Source organism: Formica exsecta, unplaced genomic scaffold, assembly GCF_003651465.1.
Source record: "Formica exsecta isolate Colony F162 unplaced genomic scaffold, ASM365146v1 scaffold1602, whole genome shotgun sequence".
Classification (NCBI taxonomy): Eukaryota; Metazoa; Arthropoda; class Insecta; order Hymenoptera; family Formicidae; genus Formica; species Formica exsecta.
Window position 1 is genome coordinate 9,603 of NW_021848925.1, and position 23,426 is coordinate 33,028.

At 33.4% G+C, this 23,426-nt stretch overlaps 1 protein-coding gene and 1 long non-coding RNA gene across 3 annotated transcripts; both read right to left on the reverse strand.

Moving 5' to 3' along the window:
- Positions 1 to 5,286: 5,286 nt before the first annotated feature.
- LOC115233163 lies at positions 5,287 to 14,206 on the reverse strand. 2 transcript variants are annotated; one of them, XR_003883737.1, is made up of 34 exons: positions 13,930 to 14,206; positions 13,689 to 13,840; positions 13,448 to 13,599; positions 13,207 to 13,358; positions 12,966 to 13,117; positions 12,725 to 12,876; positions 12,484 to 12,635; positions 12,243 to 12,394; positions 12,002 to 12,153; positions 11,761 to 11,912; positions 11,520 to 11,671; positions 11,279 to 11,430; positions 11,038 to 11,189; positions 10,797 to 10,948; positions 10,556 to 10,707; positions 10,315 to 10,466; positions 10,074 to 10,225; positions 9,833 to 9,984; positions 9,592 to 9,743; positions 9,351 to 9,502; positions 9,110 to 9,261; positions 8,869 to 9,020; positions 8,628 to 8,779; positions 8,387 to 8,538; positions 8,146 to 8,297; positions 7,905 to 8,056; positions 7,664 to 7,815; positions 7,423 to 7,574; positions 7,182 to 7,333; positions 6,941 to 7,092; positions 6,700 to 6,851; positions 6,459 to 6,610; positions 6,217 to 6,368; positions 5,287 to 5,654 (listed from the first exon to the last, which is right to left on the reverse strand). It is a non-coding gene; the product is annotated as an uncharacterized LOC115233163 (long non-coding RNA). The 2 variants fall into 2 exon arrangements; XR_003883736.1 differs by having other exon boundaries at positions 6,217 to 6,610.
- Positions 14,207 to 18,886: 4,680 nt separating this feature from the next.
- Positions 18,887 to 19,837, reverse strand: LOC115233160. The gene has a single exon (XM_029803446.1). The coding sequence runs from the start codon at positions 19,835 to 19,837 to the stop codon at positions 18,887 to 18,889; it is 951 nt and encodes a 316-aa protein (XP_029659306.1).
- Positions 19,838 to 23,426: the final 3,589 nt, after the last annotated feature.

The window sequence follows — 23,426 nt, forward strand, 5'->3', positions numbered from 1 at the left end:
GACGTGATACTCCAGTTAGAAGGAGACAAAAGATATGAAATTAAAATATATAATCGGGAGGAGTGTGCAACGTTATAGTACGCAACCGTCTACGCCCTTACGACGATCTTAACAATATGTGTTATGGCTGACGAAGAAGTTATAGTTATTGATGATGACGAGGATATCATTCTCGAAGATGGCAATTTGATGGCATTTGAGGATTTGTTGGACGATTCATCAGACGAAGACCGCGTACTTTCGGAGGATTCCGATTACAATAGTGATTGCAGTATTGATATTATTACGGACATAAAGCAACGTACTTTAAACCGAATTGAAATAAATAGTTTAGGTGCGGTGAAAATGTGTTGTATATACCATCATACACATCACTACACATCCTGAGAAAATCACTGCTGTAAAGGACTGGCCTATTCCTCAAAATAAGAAACAGGTTCGAAGTTTTCTAAGATTTTGTTCCTACTATAGAAAATTTGTGAAAGGTTTTTCTTTGATAGCAAAACCTCTGTTTATGCTCACTGAGAATCAGGTTACATTTGAGTGGTCTCAATTTTGTCAACAAGCATTTGAAGAATTGAAGCAAAAATTGATTTCTTCACCAATTTTATCTTTTCCTATGGAAAAGGGAGAGTTTATCCTTGACACTGATGCTTCAAATAATGGGATTGGAGCAGTTTTATCACAAGTTCAAGATCTAACTGAAAAAGTTATTGCTTATTTCAGCCGAATTTTGAGTAAGACAGAAAGGAATTATTGCATGACTCGAAGAGAATTATTGGCTATTGTGGAATCACTGAAGTCTTTTCATCATTATTTATATGGAAGGAAATTCTTAATTTGAACGGATCATATTTCATTTCGTTGGTTGATGTCTTTTAAAGATTTAGAAGGTCAATTAGCCCGTTGGTTAGAATAATTGCAGCAATATGAGTTTGAAATCATTCATCGGAAGGGACAACTACATCAAAATGCTGATGGGCTGTCAAGACGTCCTTGTGCGGAATTAGGTTGTGATTATTGTACAAAAGTAGAATTTAAAGAGAATTTGGTTGCTCGAATAGTTTTAGGGGAAGATCGTTTAGAAGAATGGCGGAAGAAACAATCGGAGGATCCAATTATTTCGATTTTCTTACGAGGAAAGGAATCAGGAATACGTCCTCCTCGACAAGAAATGGCCATGCAGGATATTTCGGCAAAAAATATATTGGTCCTATTGGAATGCATTAGTTTTGAAGAATGGTGTTCTATATAAAAAGTTGGAGTCTCCAAATTTTAAATCTATTATTTTTCAGATTATTGTCTCTAGAAATTGCATAAATCAAATATTGGAAGTAGCCTATGATTCCTCGTCCGGCGGTCATTTTGGGGTAAATAAGACGTTGGAGAAGATCCGGAAACGTTTTTACTGGGCTACATGTAAACATGATGTGGAGGATTGGTGTCGTTCGTGTAAAATTTGTGTAGCGAAACAAGGTCCTACAGGAAAAGAAAAATCTCCGTTACAAATTTATAATGTAGGTTCTCCATTTAAAAGGGTTCAGATGGATATACTTGGTCCTCTTCCCATTACTTCAGTAGATAATCGATATTTATTGATTGTAATCGACTGTTTCACTAAATGGGTTGAAGCTCTTCCATTAAAAAACATTAGAGCTGATACGGTAGCAGAAGCTTTTGTAAAGCAAGTAATTTCTCGTCATGGGGCTCCTTTGGAAATCCACATAGATCAAGGAAAAAACTTCGAGTCAAAAATTTTTCAGGAAATGACACGTCTATTAGGGATAAGGAAAACTAGGATGACAGCTTTACATCCTCAGTCTGACGGTCAGGTTGAACGTCATCATCAAACAATTTTGAATTATTTAAGTAAATTTATTTCAGGAAACCAGAAAGATTAGGATAGTTGGATTCCTATGTATTTAATGGCTTATCGATTTTCAAAACATGAAGCCACACGTGTTTCCCCGGCTGAATTGTATTTTGCACGGGATTTAAGATTGCCATTAGATTTGTTGCGAGGAAATTCTCCAGAGCAAGAGAGGGAGAGTTCTATTGGCAATTATATTTGGAAGTTAAAAAGGAAGTTGCAAGATATTCATAACAATGCTAGGCAACGTTTAAATTTTCAATTACTTCGATCTAAGACGCGTTATGATCAGAGGGCTAGGCAAGTTAATTTCGATATCGTTTAGAATGTATGGTTTTATAATCCTGGAAGATTTAAGGGGAGAGCGCCTAAATTACAAAACAATTGGGAAGGTCCTTATAAAATTATTAGGAAACTCAGCGATGTTGTATTCGGAATTCAGAAGTCGAGCAGGCATAAAAATAAAATAATTCATGCTGATAGATTGGCCCCATTTCATGAAAGGCAGAAATCGTATTAGGAAAGTTTTCGGAGCCCAAGTTTAAATAATAATAATAATTATATTTTACTATTTAATTCTTTTGATAGAGGAGAGTTCTACGGAAGGAAACGGAATTGTAAGGAAGAAGAGAATTCTTTTGATAGAAGACTGCCTCACCCGCGGTTTTTGAGCCATAGTTTTCCCGTCGGGTCTTAGGGCGAATGCTGAGGCAGGGGCTTGAGAAGTCCTCTTTTGAGGATGTCGGGTCGATGGTAGATACCCCCCTCTTGTCCGAAGATTTCCTTCTTGAGAGACGGCAGCATGGGATATTTCTTCAAGTCGGGCGAGGAGCGGAGGACAAGTTAAACAGTGAGAAGATTTGTTGGAGTCGTCTGGGACTTAAATATTGGTGCTCGGTAACTTGTAACAGGTAGAGCAAGAAACCGATTTGGTACCCTGAAGTTGACGAGAATGAAGAGGGTTCGATGGCAGTATCCTGTATATTCCTGGAGGGTGTGTGATTGAGGCCGGCAAATAATGGCGCTCGGTGACCTGTTGCACCTGCTCAGCAGAGCAGGAAGTCATTAAGGCACCCTGGAGTCAACGCCTTGAAAGAAGAGGACAACGGTCAACCCATTCAATTTAGAAGAGCCCTTCTACCATTGATCGTCGGGACGACAATCTTGAAGAGGGGGAGTAGTGTCCTGCGAGTCGTCTGTGGTAGTTAATCCTGAAGTTGCTCCCGTCTCTAAGAGATCATCTCCAAACACGTCGCTAAGACTTGGTTGACACTGGCAGAATGTACGTTAACCTCACACTTGTCAGTTCAATTGTTCAATCGTAAACGAGCTGGTGAAATTGAACGCATGTTTATAGCAGATTTTGAACAGTATAAAGGTATTGATCCATACACAACTGATGATCTCTTTAAAAAAATTTCATTGAAGGCACAAGAAGCAGCAAAGAAATATGTAAGATTTGTGATTAGAGGCAAACTTGGTCGCACAGTACCTGTGATATTAAACAATAGTTTATTAGAATGTATAAAATTAATATTACAATTTCGCGAAAAGGCTAAAGTTCCTGCAGAAAATCCATATATCTTTAATTTAGATATATGGATTTAATATAGACCAAAGGGTCTTCCAAGTTATAATCGAAAACGTTTTAAATATTTAAGAGCTTGTATTCTCATGAGGAAATTTTCTGAAGATTGTAATGCAAAAGTTGCACATTTATTACGCGGCACTAAGCTAAGAAAGCACATTGCTACATTTTGTATTAATAATCTTAATTTTATGTGAATTATGAGAATATTGTAGATATTTACATAAATCTTTCTAATAGCCGTAAAGGCACAAAATCTATCAAAATGTGCATATTAGCTATGTGACATTTATCAATGCAGTATATATATTAATTACAGAAACAAATGGTAATAGCTCATTTGTTGATACATCTAAATCAGAGATTACAGCTGGATCAATTAAAAAATTTAGATATATGGATTTAATATAGACCAAAGGGTCTTCCAAGTTATAATCGAAAACGTTTTAAATATTTAAGAGCTTGTATTCTCATGAGGAAATTTTCTGAAGATTGTAATGCAAAAGTTGCACATTTATTACGCGGCACTAAGCTAAGAAAGCACATTGCTACATTTTGTATTAATAATCTTAATTTTATGTGAATTATGAGAATATTGTAGATATTTACATAAATCTTTCTAATAGCCGTAAAGGCACAAAATCTATCAAAATGTGCATATTAGCTATGTGACATTTATCAATGCAGTATATATATTAATTACAGAAACAAATGGTAATAGCTCATTTGTTGATACATCTAAATCAGAGATTACAGCTGGATCAATTAAAAGACGTTCTAGTAAGTATTGTATAATAATATTTTATTTTAAATTTGTTATATATCATACTGAGTGCGTCTACGTAGGTGCGTGGATTGCGTGCGCGCGCGCATGTGTGTGTGTGTATGTCAGAAAGTTGCAAGCTATACTATGATATACTCTACTAGAGACCATTATGTGTTAACTATTGTATCAAAATATAAAGATAATATTTATAATTTAACAATTAATTATCAATGAGATAATCTTAAGTCTACATCTATATATTTACATTGCGTCACATTAAATATTAAATAGTTAAAATTCAACAATTTTGTAGTCTCTCAGTGAGATGATCGGTCGATCTAAATCCATAAATTTACATTACGCCACATTAAGTCTATTTAATTAACAATGCTTTAATTGATTTTATTGAGTTGTTAAAATTTAAAATAAGGAATTTAATTACTCTCGAATGATCAATAGCGTGATAGTTGATCAAGCAAATTATTTATAGTGCAATATAAATTATAATTTATAAGTTGAGGTAAGTAACTATAATTAGCTTATAGTTACTTACCTCAACTTATACAGCTGATACGGTATGAAAATTCTAATAATATTGTAGGCAATAACTAATATCTTTTTGTAGGTTCTCCATATGGTCACACAAAGCATTTAAAATAAGAAATTTAATTACTCTCGAATGATCAATAGCGTGATAGTTGATCAAGCACATTATTTATAGTGCAATATAAATTATAATTTATAAGTTGGTTCTATAAGTGCTTACCTCAACTTATACAGCTGATACGGTATGAAAATTCTAATATTATTGTAGGAAATAACTAATATCTTTTTGTAGGTTCTCTATATGGTCACACAAAGCGAAAACGATGGAGCGAGCATGAAAAAACAGTGGTGCTAACAGCGTTTGATCAAGTCATAAAAAGTGGCAAATTACCTTATTTACAAGCAATTCATGAAATTATAAAACAAAACCTCTGTTTAAAACATAGATCATCACCGCAAGTAAAAACATGATTGCATAATCAACTTAAAAAAATCAAACAACCAAAATCAAATTAATTTTCTATTCATTTTGTCATATTCTTTTGTATTTTTTTCTCTGAGTCAAATGTCAAATGTATTCTTGATGCCTCCGGATATTTTATTATTTACATATTCACAATATTGTAAACAATACTTTGTTAAGCTAAAAGCATAAGATATACAAGTTGAATTATATCAAATTCATGACATTAATATCAGCATAATTATTTTCTTAAAAAACAGATGCGATACTTTTATGTTTGTCAAATATGTCAAAATTGGTTTAATATATGTCATATTCTTTTGTATTTTTTTCTCCGAGTCAAATGTCAAATGTATTCTTGATGCCTCCAGATATTTTATTATTTACATATTCACAATATTGTAAACAATACTTTGTTAAGCTAAAAGCATAAGATATACAAGTTGAGTTATATCAAATTCATCACATTAACAATCAGCATAATTATTTTCTTAAAAAACAGATGCGATACTTTTATGTTTGTCAAATATGTCAAAATTGGTTTAATATATGTCATATTCTTTTGTATTTTTTTCTCTGAGTCAAATATCAAAATATCAAATGATGTCTTCGGATATTTAATTATTTACATATTCACGATATTGTAAACAATACTTTGTTAAGCTAAAAGCATAAGATATACAGATATACATATATCAAATTCATGACATTAATATCAGCATAATTATTTTCTTAAAAAACAGATGCAATACTTTTATGTTTATCAAATATGTCAAAATTGGTTTAATATATGTCATATTCTTTTGTATTTTTTTCTCCGAGTCAAATGTCAAATGTATTCTTGATGCCTCCAGATATTTTATTATTTACATATTCATGTAAACAATGTTAAGCTAAAAGCATAAGATATACAAGTTGAGTTATATCAAATTCATCACATTAACAATCAGCATAATTATTTTCTTATCTTATAGATGCGATACTTTTATGTTTGTCAAATATGTCAAAATTGGTTTAATATATGTCATATTCTTTTGTATTTTTTTCTCTGAGTCAAATATCAAATGTATTCTTGATGTCTTCGGATATTTAATTATTTACATATTCACGATATTGTAAACAATACTTTGTTAAGCTAAAAGCATAAGATATACAAGTTGAGTTATATCAAATTCATCACATTAACAATCAGCATAATTATTTTCTTAAAAAACAGATGCAATACTTTTATGTTTATCAAATATGTCAAAATTGGTTTAATATATGTCATATTCTTTTGTATTTTTTTCTCTGAGTCAAATATCAAATGTATTCTTGATGTCTTCGGATATTTAATTATTTACATATTCACGATATTGTAAACAATACTTTGTTAAGCTAAAAGCATAAGATATACAAGTTGAATTATATCAAATTCATGACATTAATATCAGCATAATTATTTTCTTAAAAAACAGATGCAATACTTTTATGTTTATCAAATATGTCAAAATTGGTTTAATATATGTCATATTCTTTTGTATTTTTTTCTCTGAGTCAAATATCAAATGTATTCTTGATGTCTTCGGATATTTAATTATTTACATATTCACGATATTGTAAACAATACTTTGTTAAGCTAAAAGCATAAGATATACAAGTTGAATTATATCAAATTCATGACATTAATATCAGCATAATTATTTTCTTAAAAAACAGATGCAATACTTTTATGTTTATCAAATATGTCAAAATTGGTTTAATATATGTCATATTCTTTTGTATTTTTTTCTCTGAGTCAAATATCAAATGTATTCTTGATGTCTTCGGATATTTAATTATTTACATATTCACGATATTGTAAACAATACTTTGTTAAGCTAAAAGCATAAGATATACAAGTTGAATTATATCAAATTCATGACATTAATATCAGCATAATTATTTTCTTAAAAAACAGATGCAATACTTTTATGTTTATCAAATATGTCAAAATTGGTTTAATATATGTCATATTCTTTTGTATTTTTTTCTCTGAGTCAAATATCAAATGTATTCTTGATGTCTTCGGATATTTAATTATTTACATATTCACGATATTGTAAACAATACTTTGTTAAGCTAAAAGCATAAGATATACAAGTTGAATTATATCAAATTCATGACATTAATATCAGCATAATTATTTTCTTAAAAAACAGATGCAATACTTTTATGTTTATCAAATATGTCAAAATTGGTTTAATATATGTCATATTCTTTTGTATTTTTTTCTCTGAGTCAAATATCAAATGTATTCTTGATGTCTTCGGATATTTAATTATTTACATATTCACGATATTGTAAACAATACTTTGTTAAGCTAAAAGCATAAGATATACAAGTTGAATTATATCAAATTCATGACATTAATATCAGCATAATTATTTTCTTAAAAAACAGATGCAATACTTTTATGTTTATCAAATATGTCAAAATTGGTTTAATATATGTCATATTCTTTTGTATTTTTTTCTCTGAGTCAAATATCAAATGTATTCTTGATGTCTTCGGATATTTAATTATTTACATATTCACGATATTGTAAACAATACTTTGTTAAGCTAAAAGCATAAGATATACAAGTTGAATTATATCAAATTCATGACATTAATATCAGCATAATTATTTTCTTAAAAAACAGATGCAATACTTTTATGTTTATCAAATATGTCAAAATTGGTTTAATATATGTCATATTCTTTTGTATTTTTTTCTCTGAGTCAAATATCAAATGTATTCTTGATGTCTTCGGATATTTAATTATTTACATATTCACGATATTGTAAACAATACTTTGTTAAGCTAAAAGCATAAGATATACAAGTTGAATTATATCAAATTCATGACATTAATATCAGCATAATTATTTTCTTAAAAAACAGATGCAATACTTTTATGTTTATCAAATATGTCAAAATTGGTTTAATATATGTCATATTCTTTTGTATTTTTTTCTCTGAGTCAAATATCAAATGTATTCTTGATGTCTTCGGATATTTAATTATTTACATATTCACGATATTGTAAACAATACTTTGTTAAGCTAAAAGCATAAGATATACAAGTTGAATTATATCAAATTCATGACATTAATATCAGCATAATTATTTTCTTAAAAAACAGATGCAATACTTTTATGTTTATCAAATATGTCAAAATTGGTTTAATATATGTCATATTCTTTTGTATTTTTTTCTCTGAGTCAAATATCAAATGTATTCTTGATGTCTTCGGATATTTAATTATTTACATATTCACGATATTGTAAACAATACTTTGTTAAGCTAAAAGCATAAGATATACAAGTTGAATTATATCAAATTCATGACATTAATATCAGCATAATTATTTTCTTAAAAAACAGATGCAATACTTTTATGTTTATCAAATATGTCAAAATTGGTTTAATATATGTCATATTCTTTTGTATTTTTTTCTCTGAGTCAAATATCAAATGTATTCTTGATGTCTTCGGATATTTAATTATTTACATATTCACGATATTGTAAACAATACTTTGTTAAGCTAAAAGCATAAGATATACAAGTTGAATTATATCAAATTCATGACATTAATATCAGCATAATTATTTTCTTAAAAAACAGATGCAATACTTTTATGTTTATCAAATATGTCAAAATTGGTTTAATATATGTCATATTCTTTTGTATTTTTTTCTCTGAGTCAAATATCAAATGTATTCTTGATGTCTTCGGATATTTAATTATTTACATATTCACGATATTGTAAACAATACTTTGTTAAGCTAAAAGCATAAGATATACAAGTTGAATTATATCAAATTCATGACATTAATATCAGCATAATTATTTTCTTAAAAAACAGATGCAATACTTTTATGTTTATCAAATATGTCAAAATTGGTTTAATATATGTCATATTCTTTTGTATTTTTTTCTCTGAGTCAAATATCAAATGTATTCTTGATGTCTTCGGATATTTAATTATTTACATATTCACGATATTGTAAACAATACTTTGTTAAGCTAAAAGCATAAGATATACAAGTTGAATTATATCAAATTCATGACATTAATATCAGCATAATTATTTTCTTAAAAAACAGATGCAATACTTTTATGTTTATCAAATATGTCAAAATTGGTTTAATATATGTCATATTCTTTTGTATTTTTTTCTCTGAGTCAAATATCAAATGTATTCTTGATGTCTTCGGATATTTAATTATTTACATATTCACGATATTGTAAACAATACTTTGTTAAGCTAAAAGCATAAGATATACAAGTTGAATTATATCAAATTCATGACATTAATATCAGCATAATTATTTTCTTAAAAAACAGATGCAATACTTTTATGTTTATCAAATATGTCAAAATTGGTTTAATATATGTCATATTCTTTTGTATTTTTTTCTCTGAGTCAAATATCAAATGTATTCTTGATGTCTTCGGATATTTAATTATTTACATATTCACGATATTGTAAACAATACTTTGTTAAGCTAAAAGCATAAGATATACAAGTTGAATTATATCAAATTCATGACATTAATATCAGCATAATTATTTTCTTAAAAAACAGATGCAATACTTTTATGTTTATCAAATATGTCAAAATTGGTTTAATATATGTCATATTCTTTTGTATTTTTTTCTCTGAGTCAAATATCAAATGTATTCTTGATGTCTTCGGATATTTAATTATTTACATATTCACGATATTGTAAACAATACTTTGTTAAGCTAAAAGCATAAGATATACAAGTTGAATTATATCAAATTCATGACATTAATATCAGCATAATTATTTTCTTAAAAAACAGATGCAATACTTTTATGTTTATCAAATATGTCAAAATTGGTTTAATATATGTCATATTCTTTTGTATTTTTTTCTCTGAGTCAAATATCAAATGTATTCTTGATGTCTTCGGATATTTAATTATTTACATATTCACGATATTGTAAACAATACTTTGTTAAGCTAAAAGCATAAGATATACAAGTTGAATTATATCAAATTCATGACATTAATATCAGCATAATTATTTTCTTAAAAAACAGATGCAATACTTTTATGTTTATCAAATATGTCAAAATTGGTTTAATATATGTCATATTCTTTTGTATTTTTTTCTCTGAGTCAAATATCAAATGTATTCTTGATGTCTTCGGATATTTAATTATTTACATATTCACGATATTGTAAACAATACTTTGTTAAGCTAAAAGCATAAGATATACAAGTTGAATTATATCAAATTCATGACATTAATATCAGCATAATTATTTTCTTAAAAAACAGATGCAATACTTTTATGTTTATCAAATATGTCAAAATTGGTTTAATATATGTCATATTCTTTTGTATTTTTTTCTCTGAGTCAAATATCAAATGTATTCTTGATGTCTTCGGATATTTAATTATTTACATATTCACGATATTGTAAACAATACTTTGTTAAGCTAAAAGCATAAGATATACAAGTTGAATTATATCAAATTCATGACATTAATATCAGCATAATTATTTTCTTAAAAAACAGATGCAATACTTTTATGTTTATCAAATATGTCAAAATTGGTTTAATATATGTCATATTCTTTTGTATTTTTTTCTCTGAGTCAAATATCAAATGTATTCTTGATGTCTTCGGATATTTAATTATTTACATATTCACGATATTGTAAACAATACTTTGTTAAGCTAAAAGCATAAGATATACAAGTTGAATTATATCAAATTCATGACATTAATATCAGCATAATTATTTTCTTAAAAAACAGATGCAATACTTTTATGTTTATCAAATATGTCAAAATTGGTTTAATATATGTCATATTCTTTTGTATTTTTTTCTCTGAGTCAAATATCAAATGTATTCTTGATGTCTTCGGATATTTAATTATTTACATATTCACGATATTGTAAACAATACTTTGTTAAGCTAAAAGCATAAGATATACAAGTTGAATTATATCAAATTCATGACATTAATATCAGCATAATTATTTTCTTAAAAAACAGATGCAATACTTTTATGTTTATCAAATATGTCAAAATTGGTTTAATATATGTCATATTCTTTTGTATTTTTTTCTCTGAGTCAAATATCAAATGTATTCTTGATGTCTTCGGATATTTAATTATTTACATATTCACGATATTGTAAACAATACTTTGTTAAGCTAAAAGCATAAGATATACAAGTTGAATTATATCAAATTCATGACATTAATATCAGCATAATTATTTTCTTAAAAAACAGATGCAATACTTTTATGTTTATCAAATATGTCAAAATTGGTTTAATATATGTCATATTCTTTTGTATTTTTTTCTCTGAGTCAAATATCAAATGTATTCTTGATGTCTTCGGATATTTAATTATTTACATATTCACGATATTGTAAACAATACTTTGTTAAGCTAAAAGCATAAGATATACAAGTTGAATTATATCAAATTCATGACATTAATATCAGCATAATTATTTTCTTAAAAAACAGATGCAATACTTTTATGTTTATCAAATATGTCAAAATTGGTTTAATATATGTCATATTCTTTTGTATTTTTTTCTCTGAGTCAAATATCAAATGTATTCTTGATGTCTTCGGATATTTAATTATTTACATATTCACGATATTGTAAACAATACTTTGTTAAGCTAAAAGCATAAGATATACAAGTTGAATTATATCAAATTCATGACATTAATATCAGCATAATTATTTTCTTAAAAAACAGATGCAATACTTTTATGTTTATCAAATATGTCAAAATTGGTTTAATATATGTCATATTCTTTTGTATTTTTTTCTCTGAGTCAAATATCAAATGTATTCTTGATGTCTTCGGATATTTAATTATTTACATATTCACGATATTGTAAACAATACTTTGTTAAGCTAAAAGCATAAGATATACAAGTTGAATTATATCAAATTCATGACATTAATATCAGCATAATTATTTTCTTAAAAAACAGATGCAATACTTTTATGTTTATCAAATATGTCAAAATTGGTTTAATATATGTCATATTCTTTTGTATTTTTTTCTCTGAGTCAAATATCAAATGTATTCTTGATGTCTTCGGATATTTAATTATTTACATATTCACGATATTGTAAACAATACTTTGTTAAGCTAAAAGCATAAGATATACAAGTTGAATTATATCAAATTCATGACATTAATATCAGCATAATTATTTTCTTAAAAAACAGATGCAATACTTTTATGTTTATCAAATATGTCAAAATTGGTTTAATATATGTCATATTCTTTTGTATTTTTTTCTCTGAGTCAAATATCAAATGTATTCTTGATGTCTTCGGATATTTAATTATTTACATATTCACGATATTGTAAACAATACTTTGTTAAGCTAAAAGCATAAGATATACAAGTTGAATTATATCAAATTCATGACATTAATATCAGCATAATTATTTTCTTAAAAAACAGATGCAATACTTTTATGTTTATCAAATATGTCAAAATTGGTTTAATATATGTCATATTCTTTTGTATTTTTTTCTCTGAGTCAAATATCAAATGTATTCTTGATGTCTTCGGATATTTAATTATTTACATATTCACGATATTGTAAACAATACTTTGTTAAGCTAAAAGCATAAGATATACAAGTTGAATTATATCAAATTCATGACATTAATATCAGCATAATTATTTTCTTAAAAAACAGATGCAATACTTTTATGTTTATCAAATATGTCAAAATTGGTTTAATATATGTCATATTCTTTTGTATTTTTTTCTCTGAGTCAAATATCAAATGTATTCTTGATGTCTTCGGATATTTAATTATTTACATATTCACGATATTGTAAACAATACTTTGTTAAGCTAAAAGCATAAGATATACAAGTTGAATTATATCAAATTCATGACATTAATATCAGCATAATTATTTTCTTAAAAAACAGATGCAATACTTTTATGTTTATCAAATATGTCAAAATTGGTTTAATATATGTCATATTCTTTTGTATTTTTTTCTCTGAGTCAAATATCAAATGTATTCTTGATGTCTTCGGATATTTAATTATTTACATATTCACGATATTGTAAACAATACTTTGTTAAGCTAAAAGCATAAGATATACAAGTTGAATTATATCAAATTCATGACATTAATATCAGCATAATTATTTTCTTAAAAAACAGATGCAATACTTTTATGTTTATCAAATATGTCAAAATTGGTTTAATATATGTCATATTCTTTTGTATTTTTTTCTCTGAGTCAAATATCAAATGTATTCTTGATGTCTTCGGATATTTAATTATTTACATATTCACGATATTGTAAACAATACTTTGTTAAGCTAAAAGCATAAGATATACAAGTTGAATTATATCAAATTCATGACATTAATATCAGCATAATTATTTTCTTAAAAAACAGATGCAATACTTTTATGTTTATCAAATATGTCAAAATTGGTTTAATATATGTCATATTCTTTTGTATTTTTTTCTCTGAGTCAAATATCAAATGTATTCTTGATGTCTTCGGATATTTAATTATTTACATATTCACGATATTGTAAACAATACTTTGTTAAGCTAAAAGCATAAGATATACAAGTTGAATTATATCAAATTCATGACATTAATATCAGCATAATTATTTTCTTAAAAAACAGATGCAATACTTTTATGTTTATCAAATATGTCAAAATTGGTTTAATATATGTCATATTCTTTTGTATTTTTTTCTCTGAGTCAAATGTCAAATGTATTCTTGATGCCTCCAGATATTTTATTATTTACATATTCACAATATTGTAAACAATACTTTGTTAAGCTAAAAGCATAAGATATACAAGTTGAGTTATATCAAATTCATGACATTAATATCAGCATAATTATTTTCTTAAAAAACAGATGCAATACTTTTATATTTGTCAAACATGTCAAAATTGGTTTAATATAAGTAGTGTTAATAGGCGGGTTCTAAGCTATGGTCCTCTGAGGGGCGGTGAGGGGCGAGGGAAAACCATGGCGAGGGGGGATGACGTCACGCGGGCGCGGGAGCATAATCGGCACGGTGTATTACAAAGGGCGGGTGCCGATGTCCGGATGCTCGAATTTATAAACATTATAAACAAATAACGTCTAGCACTATTGCACGTGCAGCATTACTTAATTTAAAGGTGATAAGGCGAGCGCCGATGTCCGGCTGCCATAATTTATTATAAACAACATAGAACCATCGCGGCGGGCTCTTCATTTTTTTTTCGTAGGAAGAGCCGTTCGCACACTATTGCGCGTAACATTAGAATTAGATGATAAGGCGAGCGCCAATATCCGGCTGCTATAATTTATAAATAAACAAAATAGAACCATTGCGGTGTCCTGTATTACGCGGACCGATGCGACAGGATATTCTCGTCCGAGTTTCCAACGCGAACGTTTAACAAGTTAAAGTGTTTAAAGTGATCAAAAAAATTTTTAAAATGCCATCGTTGATCGAGTTGGTGCTGTGTCGAGGTCGATTGAATGCGGCACGATGGGCGCAGGATCTAGTAATGGGGCTGTTGAGAGCCCTATTGAATCTGGTGGTATTTTAAAGAGTAAGTAATATTTGTGCATTTTATATCATATTAATTATTTATAGTATATATTATAATTTAATTTAATTTATAGTATCAGTCTACTAGCGACATCCAGATTCCCGGTTTTATGAATTTTGAACACCGGCGATTTTTACGAGCGCTGCGACGACACGAGCGCGAGTTCCGCGAGGACGTGTGGGAGGATAACGGCCCCGACGGCCTCCATGTAGACCTGAGACGTCTCTTCGGGCTCGAGCCCTACGAGGAAGACGCTTTGGAAGAACCGTGGGACGAGCCACCGAGCAAGAGGTCGAAAAATTAATTGTAAGTATCCATTTTTAAAATTTCATAATATTTAAATTAATATACTGATAAGACTTGTATTTTTCTGTTTCAGATGGAGCGCCACCTTATTATGGTAATTATTTACTATAACGGACCCAGCTCCAATGACGTTGACCTTGACATATGTTGTCAAGAATATAATCCTGAGTAACTTTTCCTTATAATTTAATCGGCGGTCATTGTTTATTAAAAAGTTATTAACATATAAAGTTTGAGAAATAAAACGTAATTTTTAAATGAGTTTGTAATTTCCACGCAAGAAGCGAGGTTCATCCGCATCAGAACGTTGTATAACTCAAATTAAATTTTCAGAAATAGGTTTGAGTTAGGTTATATCTTCCGAAAGTGGAGCCCCTCCATAGGGGGTGGGGGGCGGAACCCACTGCGTTCACGCATATACTTTCCCATTCACACAACAATCGTGAGATGAACCTCGCTTCGCGTTGTAAAGTATATGCGTAGACACAGTGGGTTCCGGCCCCCCCCCCCTACGGGGGGGCTCCACTTCCGAAAAATATAACCTAACCCAAATATATTTCTGATTTAAAACTAAAATTTGATTCAATTTACGTTATATAACTCAAACTAAATTTTCGTTTCGAATCTAACTTTAACTTTAAATATCTTAAAAATTATAAGAGACCGCCGATTAAGTTATAAGAAAAAGTTACTCAGGATTATGTCCTTGATAACATATATCAAGGTCAACATCATTGGAGCTGGGTCCGTTATAGTAAATAATTACCATTATTATTTTTATTAATATTATTTTTATTATTATTTTTTAATACATACACACACACATACACATTTAAACGCGCGCGCGCACACACACAAACACACACACACATTTATATTTTATACACTAATATTAAATAAACTTATTATTATTATATAAAAGTGTCAATTGTTTTTGCGCATCCTTCTTTCCTTTTCCTTCTCGTGGACACGCGAACGCTATCTCTCTCTCTCCCACGTACATACGAACGTCTCGCGCTATCCTTCTTTCACGCCCATAGAATATCATTAGCGCTATCCTTCTCCTATATGCATGCGATCGCCTCGCGCTATCTCCCACATACCCACCGTCTTACGAACGCTATCCTTCTCACACAGCCTCGCGTACGCCTCGCGCTATCCTTGTCTTACGTTCGTATGAACACCTCGCGCTATCCTTCTCCCACACCCATAGCAATGTCTACACCGTTGTATCTGTTGTGACGTACATAACGAAAAATTCTGGTCGCGCGAAGAAAAGTCAAGTGTTTTTCCTTCGCCCGTGCTCTCCGACACACTTGAACGCGCCAGTAATAAACATTGCCGCAGCAGATTTGGATTTTTTTTCCGATGCAACAGGATCGTTCGAGCTACAGCGCGAACATGTCACAAAATTTTTGTACGTGCACGTACGTGTATGTTATGCTGCCGCATTATTGGGTAAGTAAAATGCTTAATGTTTTGCAATATATTGTGTGTGTGTGTGTGTGTGTGTGTGTGTGTATTTGTGATGTGTTAATTAAATAATTTTTTATTATGTTAATTAAAAATTATATTTCAGTTGATAGAGGAAACTCGATTTTTAAACATCACGCATCGACGGTACACGCGGTGGATGCGCCGCAATCAACGATGGGAGTTAGAAAACTTGTGGGGCGACACCCGCGAAGCCTGCGAGTGTGCAAAGGTTCACCCTAACCAATACGATGATATATTTAACCTACGGCCTCTTTTCGGCCTGGAACCATATGAAGAAGAAGAACGGTGGTAACTGTAAGTACCTTTTAATTTATATTATATTCTAAATTTTATAATACATTAAGACTAGATTAATATATTAATAAAAACTTTGTCTGTTTCAGATAGAGAGTTACGATTTTTATTATATATTTCATCTTTTGTATTTTCATATTTTTTTGTATTTTTATATTTTTTATATTATTATTTTCACACACACATTTATATGATACACACAATTTTTAAATAAACTTATTATTATATAAAAGTGTCGATTGTTTCTACGCCTTCTTCTTTTCTTTTCCTACTCGTGCATGCCTCACGCTATCTCTTTATCTCTCTCTCTCTCTCTCTCTCTCCCTCTCTTTCTCTCTCTCTCTCTCCCAAGTGCATGCGAACGCCATCCTTTTCCTATGCCAATGCAAACGCTATCCTTCTCCCACATGCATGCGAACGAAATCCTTCTTCCACATGCATGCGTACGCCTCGCGCGCTATCCTTCTCCCACATGCATGCGATCGCCTCGCGTCATCCTTGTCTTACACTCATTCGGACGTTCCCTACTCGCGAACGCCTCGCGCTCTCCTTTTCCAACTCGCAAACGCTTTGCGCTATCCTCTCCCACAACCATAGAATATCATTAGCGCTATCCCTCTCCCACACACATGTGGACACCGTACTTTCGCGTTCCTCTCCCCGCGGACCCCTCGTCCATCGGTCGCGCCGCAGTTACATATCTATCTTATATGCGAGGAAGGGAAGCAAAATAATCATTTTTTTTATTTTTTCATTTTTTAACACATTTATTTATATTAACGTACATCATCTCGTCTCAAGGTTTCAGACAAAAGTTCATCCACAGCATACGCTAATAGTTCGCAATCTATGACAGATGTTTTATCATAAACGTCGCGCAAGACTTCGACCGCAGTATCTCTCTCGGCACCAAACATACTACCTTGCAAATTAACGACAAGTCGATCAAAACTCTCATTTACGGCTTTTATATTCTCACACAGTTTCAAATATTCAAAATCTGCGTACCAAAATACGTGGTATACAACGAGATTTACCACATCTGAAAAAATACAATTAAATATGAAATAGCATGGAAAAAACATATATGAAAAAAAAAATATATATAAAACATTTGTAATACTTACAAATCAAGTGATTTTTTGTATGGTTTAATTTCATTTCGTGGTTTCTTGTATAGCTTAATTTCGTCTCGTGGAACGTAATAATTCACGCGTTTGCAACCGTTGCTGGTGCTTCCTTCAGCGGAGTACATTTTGTCTCTCGGTTATGAGAAGTGGACCGTTGGTATTAGCAGTTGACGCGACACTGATCGTATAAAAATTAACCGAGTATACGTGACGCTTATTTTTCAAAAGTATGATGTGGTGGGAGATCAATGCTCTAAAAATTTAGGAGAAAAGGAAACGGTCAACGTCTGATGTTGAGGGAGATTAATGCTCAGAAAATTTAGGAGAAGGGGAAACGGCCAACGTATGATGTGGTGGGAGATTAATACTCTGAAAATTTAGGAGAAGGGGAAACGGTCAACGTTAAAAAGAATTCTTAGAAACAACTCGCGAGGAAAGGAGTGGGGAGAATAAGAAATAAAAAAAACGTTAAATACGTTTACACATTTTATTTTTAAAAATATCGCAATTTTTTTTATGTTGCGACCACCAATTAAATATTTTTAATGCATTCTGTAATGCGCAATTCTTACCATGTTTTCCGCATCGTATAGTATTAGTAACATCTAGATTATTTAAAATAATGCGCCAGAACGATCCCATTTCTCAGCACAGCCACCTCCTTTACAACAAATTTCATCCCGACAAAGAATCCTTGCAGGTCCACGAACATTAGTACGGACATAACGTTTTTATATGAATACGTCGAGAAGAAGACTGCGATTGATCCTGATGCATTATAGGTTTTATATCGTCTCATCCCACCACACTTAGGTGATTTTGCGTACAACATTGGTCAACAGGTTGTACTGAATCACGCGATCGTATATGATGAGACAGTACGCAGTAATATTCGGCGGCACGTTTTTCTTACACTCGAATTCCAATCGCACATCCACGGTTGCGCTCTTGACCGATTCGTTTTGTCGAGAGCAATCGATGATCACGAACGGACCGTTAAGTAGAAACTGCGTGACTGTTAGACTCGGCTCGAGATACTCGTATCCGTAATAGTTTTTGCAGAAACGCTGGTACATGTCGTACAGAATCGACCATCTGTTTTTATCGAAATCTAGATTCATATCGTCGTACGGATAACATTCCGAGTTCAGATAGAGTTTCACGTTGGTCAATTTGCAGTCGTCGAATCGACTGGTATCCTCGGACATGACGTTCTTCCGGCCTGTCTGCAGAACGAAGACAACGTATCGCGGCTTCTCCAGCTGAGTCGCGGTTTTAATGGGCCACGAATGCTTGGTTGTACGCTGCAATAGCGGAAATTCGTACAGATCCCACGAGCGAAAACCCATGCTGAGGTATCGTCCGCTTTCCAAGGCGCGCAGCATCGACAGCTTGTTAATTTCGTTCAATACGACGTGTGGCATTCGCCATTGTATCTTGAATATGTCGATCACAGGCTCCAACACCAAATTTCCAATCAGACAATTGTTGTCGTTGCGCGATCGTATTAAGATCAATTCGTGACGAGCGTTAAACACCACGCGTCTGTAATCCTCGCAAAATCCCAATAACATGTAGAGCGGTACGCAAAAATTAAAATATCCATTCGTGTTAGTCTGCGCATCCCAGCCGGCGTTCCTCATAATCACGGTTCTATCGGATGATATTGTTACATAGTTCTTGAGTGTGCTGGTTATTCCCACATTTCTGCTACGATCAATCTCCACACCGTCGAATTCGTATCGAATCTCATCGAACATGAACGCGACGCAATTATTTCCAGAACCACATCAAACCCTTCAGCTGGTTTGTTTATCTTTAGTTTTCCCTCGAAGTATAGAAAACTCTAATATGGCAACGTATACAGATCCTGTTGTTGTATGAGTATTCGTATCTCGTCGCTGTGCTCAAATGTCGTGTTGGCGTACGGGTTGTACGTGTGAGTCTCGATCTTGACGATACGATCGTCAAAGACCGGCTCGCCTTCGATGTTAAGGATATCGGTCATGTTTTCTCAGATATTTTGCACCGCGAATCCCAAAGATTGTAAAAATTCAACGTTCGACGCGTTGAGTTTCTTTTTCTTGGTGCAACCGGATGATTGGATATTAGCGAAATATTGACGTTGTTGTCGCTGGCCTCGCGTTATCTCTCGCGTCTTTCGCTCCGCTCAACACGAGCATCTCATGTATCGTACGCTAATTTTGTCGCCGTCGTACGTGCAATCTGATGGTGATCTCTTCTCCTCGAAAATCGAGCAATTGTCCGTCTTGATCCGCGACGCGTATCGTTAGATCCGTAATGCTCCGCGCGATGATCAACAGGTAAATGATCTGCGCCGGCGTTTCCGATATCTTATATCCTGGCGGTACGCTCGGTGAAAATTCATGTATCGTATGAACGCGTTTGCCGTTGCTGTACGCACCGGCGGTCACGTTACACTCTACGCGGATAATGTTTACGTTGATGATATTAATCGGTATGTCCAATTGGTGCCATTGGCCCGGCTGCAATATACGCTTCGACGAGAATCCCAGCAGCGATCCAATGTTGTTGGGTTTGTTAAAGTTTACTCTGAAAGCGCACTTGATCTCGCTATTCATCGTATTGTAATTAGCACGGAGTACTATCGGGTATTCTACAGCCTCGTCTTCGTTACCGTTCGCTCGAACGGTCTCCTCTCGCGATATTAGCGTGATATCATCGCGTTTGTCGACACAATTGCCGGAACAAACTACGCGTCGCGGACGTTTCCGTGAAACTGCACGTTTCAAAAACTCGTGGTTGGCGTGTATCTCGTACGATCCCTCGGAAATCGTAATTTCCGTGTCATCCTCATCGAAATAAAATTTATTATTCGAGGAATTCACGTTCGACATCGTATGATAAGTCTCAAAATTCGTTAGATCGAACTCGTAGTCACCGTCGCTCAAATCTATGGCTGGATGGTAGTGTGCCGCGAGGACGCTACTCTTCCCGGTCAGCGTGAATGTCATAGACATGTCGACAAAACTGTTTAACGAATACTGAGTCTTAATGGCGCATCGTCAGGCTTTAAATTCATACCGATCGTCGTCGACCGTTCGGAGAAACCGCAGACACAATTGTCCGCAGATGCTCTGATCGTAAGTTTGAAAGGATGTGCGATTGTACTCGATCTTCGTCACGTTCCGTCCGAAACATCGCACCAATTCATTCGGCGGTCGAAGATTGCCAAAACCATCGAAATATATCACACGGTTTCCCCTCTTTGCATACGCTACCCAATGAGTACCAGGGCCCGCTGTATCGTCCAGATTTATGATACCGCTCTCGTTTCGATATATCCACCGATCGGTAACGAGTCACGCATGAAAACACCTCTAAAGTACGGTATACGCATACATTTCGCCAGTTGTTCTAATTGTATGTTCGTTGTCACACCCGTGGACATTTTTAGCGTCTTTTTGGCGATTTTTTTTCTTCGTTGCCACTCCTTGTCCACGTTTGTACGGGCCGAGATACAGTCCCTGTCCATGTTTGTACAGAGCGAGATAAAGTCTGCGACCTTCCATCGCGCGATCGTGACGTTGCAGCTCCTCCAGCTGACGCCGCGCGGCTTTGCTGTCGTTCATCGCCTTTGCCACGCCAGCCGTTCCACCGATCAAGGATACGAGCGCGCCCAACATCGGTAGAATCGGCAATACACCGCTTCGTTTCGCTGTCGGAAGTTTTTTTGTCGACTTTTTTCGCGTAGTCCTCATCTTCGTCTTCGTCTTCGTCTTTGTCTTCGTCTTCATCTTCGTCTTCATACCCATACCGATTTTTGTCTTGGCTTTCATCGCTGCCCAGACAGCTGTGGCTGCAGCTCTCTCACCGAGAGTCGAATCTTTCGCGACGATGCGAGTTCACGCTTTCTCGGCGAGTATCCTGTCAGCTGCGTGTCTCTCGGTGAGATCGGTGCTCCGGGAATACGCTGTATCGTGCTCGCGGCAGGCCGCGTCCAATGGATTTATACCCTGATCGCCTCTGGCTAATCGCTTCTGTAGCCGCGTGCCCGGGCCGCAAAACTGATAGCCGGGGATATGTAATTCAAAAAGAAGGGCGTTTATCGCGCGATTTAATAGGTCTTTACCTATTTTCATTGACATTCGCCGCAATCTTTTATCAACGGTGCTGGACCGTCGATGTGCATTCGCTGCCACGGTTGATTGTAATGTTCGTAACAGCGACGATATTGTAATTCCTCAGTCGATAGTGAAAATGAGATTCGTGCGACAACCTTTGGCGATACGCGTGATTAATTGCGACGACAGATTACGATCGATGGGGGGCAACGCGGAGATGCGCAAGCATGGTACGATGCTACCTACTACTATACGCGCGATCGTTTGTGGCCCCTCGAATTGCGGTAAAACCAACGTTCTGATAAGCCTGCTGGAAAGTCCGCACGGTGTAAGTTTCGAAAACGTGTACGTGTACTCAAAGTCGAGACGTACGCGAGAATACCTAAACATCTGATACGCGACAACGCGAACCTGCTGATCCTGTTCAAACAGAATGGTACCAACCTGAAACCTGAAACACGTGTACAACGATCATGTGAATACCGACATGTCGTACGATAAATTATGCGCGTTGTGTCGCGATCGTTGGCAGCGCAATTACGGATTCGTAGTGATAGACAAGGACAGCTCGCTCAACGATGGTCGATATAGAAAAGGATTTAACGTGTTCGCGATATCGCAAAATGATTAGTCGTTAGCGATACTTCGTCGGGGTAAAACGTAAGAGAGGGATCAACATTTTGCTTTTCCGCGATGGCTGCGATCGATAAGAGCGAGGATATTCACGAGCGCGAGAAGATTGCGAGGGCAATTGTAAAAACTAGCGAATCGATTCGCAAGAAACATCGCGCTCTGAAGACCGGTAAGATCGAGGAGGATATCGTGTTGGACAGGCGCTTTAGACCTCTCATCGAGCCGCTACAAAAGATCGTCGAGAACTCTAGCTCGATCGCGGTAAAGAACGAGCCTGGGAGTAACGCCGACGCGGGGATCGAAGTGTTATCCATCCCGAAGCGCGAAGAGGATGATGCGACACCGCAAAAGAGAAAACGATCCAACGTCTGGTCGGATCGCTCACCGACACCGCATAAATCGAAACGATCGGACGCTCCACTGGATGTACCGCCGATAACTTCCACACCGTCCGCATTAATGAGAACCATACAACCTATGATGTCCGAATTACTCGCGAACGAGGATGTTTTCGAAACCACGGACGACTCGCTCGTGACATCCGTCCGAAATCAGTTGCAAACGCTGAAGGGTCGAGAAACGTTGCGAGATCAGTTAGGTCCACTGGGTC